This window comes from Mustela nigripes, chromosome 1, assembly GCF_022355385.1.
Source record: "Mustela nigripes isolate SB6536 chromosome 1, MUSNIG.SB6536, whole genome shotgun sequence".
NCBI classification, from domain to species: Eukaryota; Metazoa; Chordata; class Mammalia; order Carnivora; family Mustelidae; genus Mustela; species Mustela nigripes.
In genome coordinates this window covers 167,965,106-167,971,105 of record NC_081557.1, presented here as the reverse complement: position 1 = coordinate 167,971,105, position 6,000 = coordinate 167,965,106, and the positions used below count along the sequence as shown (strand labels likewise).

Below are 6,000 nucleotides of genomic sequence, written 5' to 3'. Positions count from 1 at the left end.
GGGTCACCTGGGTGGCTCAGTTGGTTAAGCAGCTGCCTTCGGCTCAGGTCATGATCCCAGCGTCCTGGGATCGAGTCCCACATTGGGCTCCTTGCTCAGCGGGGAGCCTGCTTCTCCCTCTGCCTCTGCCTGCCATTCTGTCTGCCTGTGCTCTCTCTCTCTGATAAATAAATAAAATCTTTAAAAAAAATAAAATAAAATAAAATAAAATTCTCCTTTTATTAAATCTTACTATAGTATACATATTATATTACATCCTACCGAGTCCCTGAAGTTAACCATTGGCTAGCAAGCATAAGCAATGGCAATTAGCAGATTTTAAAATTTGTTTATTTATCGTGATATATAGGTAAGGATCACAATTAATTTTAGAGACATATGCTGCTTTTACAAAATATCACACATAAATGACTACTCCACAATTCCAAAATTCTTTCATTTTCTAGCGGGATAATCCAGCATTTCAGAAAATGACAACTCTATCCAAGCTAGATTTTATATTATATTTACCAATGCTAAAAGCAGAAACAGAATTGTGATTCACTGATAACCTAATTTTTCTCTAGCTCCAACTCCTATCTCTACCACAGTTTCCTAGCTTTGGGAGAGGCTAGTTTTGTGCCACCTTTAACGAAAGACTTTGCTTTAGTTGTCAGCCTCCTCAGGGCTGGCCTTTGCTGCCTTTTTCACATCATGCCCTTTCTAGGGAAGCCCTTATCCAATCAGTGGGGTTATAAAGGCCTAGTGATTTTGGCCTTACACTAGACAACTCTAGCCCCTTAAGTTCTAGAATATTCTACTGGGTTTGGCCTTATTCTAAGAATCTATGGATCAAATAGAAAAATAAAAAAATTTTAAAAAAAGAATCTATAGGTCATTGAAATTAGCCTATAACATTGTCTCAGTAGGGTTTATCTTGTTGAAACATCTGAACTTCAAAGGTTAAGAGAACAATTAAGCTTTTTTTTTCTACTTGATGAAACAAAATTACATAGCCACTATGATACATGCACAAAAGTAAATCTCCCCTCCCCACACTTTATGGGACAGTCTCCCTTACAGTTTAGCCTAATCAAGCTTACATATTACAAAGCCACCACTGTTGACAAAAACATTTTAGGATCTTCTTTTTTTCTTTCTTTCTTTCCTTCTAGGTGAAATGAGAGTGTGATAATTGGAGGTGTAACAGCCATTTTGAGCTAGGAGGGGGATCTTAGTAATGGAAATTAAACACATTAAGACCAACAAGGCAGATATAACTTGTTTCTCTTACATGGGAAACCCTGTATCATCTACCTTCAGACATTTATGTTGATTAAAAATCCTAACTATGGGGCGCCTGGATGGCTCAGTGGGTTAAAGCCTCTGCCTTTGGCTCGGGTTGTGGTCTCAGGGTCCTGGGATCGAGCCCCACATTGGGCTCTCCGCTCAGCAGGGAGCCTGCTTCCTCCTCTCTCTCTGCCTGCCTCTCTGACTACTTTTGATCTGTCAAAAAAAAAAAAAAAAATCCTAACCACCATCTAGATATAAGTACTATTATCTCTATATAAAGTTATATGATAGATATAGAACCATCTTGGTGAAATTTCTGCTTGCAGATTTTTGTAAGTAAAGGTTTGTTTCAACCCATTTTTAAAAATCTTGTCTATCTTGTTAAAATTAAGAACCAGAGGATGTAATTTGTAGCTATGGAACAGAGAGAGAAACTAGTTTAGACTAGAATCAGATCCATAATCAGACTTAATTAATATAAATTAATATAATCTTGGCAAAGATGTTTGTCTTATGCTATAAGAGCTAGGATTCTAAGTTAGAATTATCTTTTTCGTGAATTTACGTATTCATTGTGCATAGTAACTTAGAACCTGATTTTTATTACAGTACCTAAAAAGATAATTTTAAAAAGGCTTTCTCTTTTTTTTCACTTAGTTTTTGCAGAGCTTAAGTGTACCTTTTTTTGCCTCTTTCCGTAAAATTGCTACTATTTTTGTTTTCACTTTTGGATTGAATAACAGATACTGAAAGGTCCCCCAATAATGGGTCCATGATTAAAGGAGTGAGACTGATAAAAAGCGAAGGTCAAGCAAAGCTTTATTTCACACCAAGTATCAAGAATCAAACCCAACGTTCAGGGCCGTGCCTCTTACAGAGAGGGTGACCTCTCTCTGCTTCACAGACTAGCTTTTAAGGGCAAAGGCCATGTGGTTGGGCCTGGCCACGCACAGATGGCCAATGAAATTGTAACACACAGAGAAAGCTGCACAGTCATGTTAGGTCACACATTAAGTGACTAATTGAATTACAATTTACCCTAGTAGATATCTGAACCAGCCTATCACCTTGGTTAGAATTGGTGCCCAAAAGGTGCTCAAAGGGTGGGGCCCATAGTCCTTGATATCTAGGGAGACATTATGTGCCCCCCCACCATCGGATGTCTCCACCTGGCCTGACCCACCCTTGTATTTGGGCTTTGTTACCTGGGACTGGTTTCCAGGACTTGTTTTTAAGTAAGTCCCCTGGGGGAAGGGAGGCAGGGACAGTTTAAGTTTTAAACAACAGAATTATTGTTTAACCGGATGGACTCGCTCTAGCTAAATAGGTCCTTACAATACTTAATTTTCTTTAAAAGTTTTCATGAGAAAATCTTTTTTACTGCTTTCTTCTGGATTCTCTCATTCTGATTTATTGTGAGAATTGAACTTCCTATTGACTGGAGGTCACTGGTGATCTTGAGAAGGCGGAGGAAGGTCATCTGAATTGAAATGGGGAGAAGTGGAGATATTGCCTACGGAAAATTGTTTCTGCAAGTTTTCCTGGAAAGTGGATAACCAGAATTTCATATACTAATAAAAAGATCTGGTAAAAGGGACTCCCAGGAGCAACTTAACTCCACAACAGAAGAGACATTATTATGGCTGGGCATGCTGCTACACCCTGCTAAGGATACTAAATCTTAATTCCGGAGTGTTTGGCTCATTAACAGAACAGTGGGTTGATTCGGGTGAAACAGAAAACAGGACAGGTTCACAAACATATAGGTCTGGTACCAAGTGCCATTGTAAAAGTGAAAATGTAAGAAAAAGAAAGGATAAATCATCTCTAGTTGGGTTAAATAGAAAAGGCCTCACGGAAGAGGTAACCATTTGAAGAAGTTACCTTCACAAGGTTACCTGACAAGTCACCTGTCAAATCTTCACAAGGATGTCTGATCATGTCTCATCATGGTGTTTTTGTGTGTGCAATGCTTGCCTTCTACATTGGACGGGATATAGAGACGTGCCTGGCACAGAATAATCACTCAATTTTTATCACTGTAATAAAAATATTATGAGAGTAAATATTGAGTGGATGAGTAAAGGAATAAATGCATGTACGCATTAATAAGTGGCTGTGAGCTCCTCAGGGGTGGTGGATGTTATTTTGCTCGTCTTTGCCTTGCTCTGGACACAGCGTGCACACTGCGTGTGTCACTGGCAATTTATTGGGCGCTGTTTGCTCCCATTGAAGTCTCCAGGCCCGGCCAGAGACTGGCGGGGGCGCGGGATCTAAATCCAAGCCCCGGGCGGGAGGGATGGCTCCAGCCAGTAGGGGGCACCCGCGCGCGGCTGGGCCGGGATCCCCCAGCGCCGCCCTGCGCGGAGCCCGACCGCCGTCAACGCCATGCGCGCGCTGCTGCCGCTCCTGCGCACCGGCTGGGGCTGGCGCGCGGGACCCCCCGCCGCCGCCCGCTTGCCCCGGGGAAAGAGTGCAGGGCCTGGGCCGCACGGCGCCATGGCCCAGGCCTTCTACCGCACGGAGGAGCGCGGCCAGCTCTACTCCCCCGATTACCGCCTCTTCTTCAGTAAGTAGCTCGAGAGGCCCCCGGCGGGCGGCGCAGCAGGGGAGGCTCGGGGTGGGGCCTGTGCAGTCCACGCGGCCTCCTCCCTCCTCCCTTCGGGCTTGCGGTGGTGGCCGAGCAGTCCAGGCCACCTCCCCGCATGCAGGGGCCCGCGCCGAGCCACGGGAGCTGTCGGCGAGGGGGGCGGCGCCGAGTCCCCAAACGCGGAACGCGGAGACGCAGGGTGGTGGGCGGCCGGTGGCGCCGCGCTGAGTCGCCCCGGGCGCGGCCAACCGCCTGCCCCCAGCGGCGGGCCGAGGCGCAGGGGCCCCGCGGTCACCGCGCCGCGGCCCCGAAGCCTTAGGCAGGGCCCCGCAGCGGCTCAGGGTTCCGGTAATTTACTTGTGCAAGGGCAGGGCAGAGTCCGCCAGCGGACCGGCCCTTTCGGTGGGCGTAACCGCGCTCCTCCTAGTGAGGGCCTCCTGCAATTGGAAAGGCGGTCGGAACTTCGGAGATGCTTAGGCCAGTGGGTCTTTTTGGGTAGTGGGGATGGAGTGGGGGAGACGCTGGCGAAGCATCTCCCGGAAGCACGATTTTATATTCACAAATTTGCACTTTGAAGGCGGTGCTCGAGCCTGGGTCATACGGGGTAGTTGACAGAGCGTTGGCTTTTGAAATGGCAACTCCTAGTTGGCTCCCGGCCAGCCCTATCTTCTCACGGTGAACAAGCCCCAGAGGGCAAAGCGAGTTGCAGGGCACTAAGCGGACCGGCTGAGTCAGGAAACGACCCAGGTCCCGGTTATTTATTCTCATTTTTCTTTGCACCCACGTATTTCCCTGTGGGGTGAAGATAGGGAGGTTGGTTGAGTTGCCTTTATGCCTAATGACTTCCGAGCCCCGAGAGAGTAACTTTTTTCTGTAAAGTCGGCCTTGCCTTATAAGCCCATTTCATAGGAGCACTAGCTTTGGGGGCTTTCGGATCTGAGCTGGAATCCTGGGTTTTTCAGCTCTTCGCTCTGTGACCCCGCATGAGTTTCTTCACCTGCTCTGCTTTTTGTTTTCTTATCTGCAAAACAGGGCTGTAAGAATTTCATGATAAAGTGTGTATTAAAGTGATTAGAGCGTCTACAATACAAATTATCAGAAATAATACCTGTGATTATTGCTATCTGTAATTTATAAAATGTTTACACTATCTTACGGGAACTTAGGGTCGAAGAGTATTTTATGGGAGAGAATACTGAGTATACTTTATGGATTATGATGCAACCAATATTAAAATATCTTCAAAATTGGTTGCTCCCTCCCCCCCCCATGCTACATATCCTTTCCCATCCTTGTTTAGTCAATCAAGACTCCTCAGGTGGAGAGGAACCCTTAACAAGAACTCCCAAATTTCTGAGTGGCTTGTGTTCCAGAAGGTTATGTATGATGTGGTAATTTGGGGCACAGAGCATTATGAAATGGCAGTTAGGTTTTTGAGTAGATTAAAGCTTGTCTAAACACATAACATGGTGAAAATATTCTAGATTTGCAATGAGTACACTAATAATAGACCAAGAAAGTCAGTAAGTATTTACCAAGTGTGCTAGACACAGTTAGACATGGCACTGAGGATATTTTAGTTACGGGCCCTGCTCTTCAGAGAGAGTCATGATGTCAGTATAGGTAATTAAGGAAAAAATATAAAAACACTAAAAAATATTTTACTTGAATGTTAACAGCAAAAAGTCTCGAGGAGCCTGGGTCATACGGGGTAGTTGACAGAGCATTGGCTTTTGAAATGGCAACTCCTAGGCCTTCACCCTGTGCCTTCCATGAACTCTCACTGTTATTTGGGCAGGTGATTCCTTCATTTCTTACAGGGTGTTTTTTTAGCTGTGAAATAATGCAATTGACCTAGCATTGATCTTCAGGGTCCTTTTTGGTGTGGATCTTCTCTGAAGGCACTGGATAAATATTAAGTATTTTAACATTCTCTATTGGACAGGGTCTCTTTTAGGGCATTTCCAAGGCTGTATTAACTTTACACTGTGTTTTTTTAGCTACAGTGTATTCACCTCATGATTTTTCTGTAACTAGAATGCCAACAGTGTTCACTGAGTTAGGGTAAATGATAGGAAGAAAAAAGGCAAGAACTGGAAGAGTGGGGTTTGGGGAAGGGGCCAGGTGGTGAGAAACTG

General features: G+C 45.0%; 1 protein-coding gene across 5 annotated transcripts in view; it reads left to right on the top strand.

Annotated features, from left to right (window-relative positions):
• The first annotated feature begins 3,637 nt into the window (after positions 1-3,637).
• PPA2 (inorganic pyrophosphatase 2) overlaps positions 3,638-6,000 on the top strand; it is an 87,379-nt gene continuing 85,016 nt past the window's right edge. For all 5 annotated transcript variants that reach the window (XM_059394954.1, XM_059394972.1, XM_059394983.1 and 2 more), the window contains exon 1: positions 3,638-3,841. In XM_059394954.1, coding sequence (XP_059250937.1) covers positions 3,661-3,841 — 181 coding nt within the window. In that variant the 5' untranslated portion in view covers positions 3,638-3,660. The remainder of the gene's footprint in view (positions 3,842-6,000) is intronic.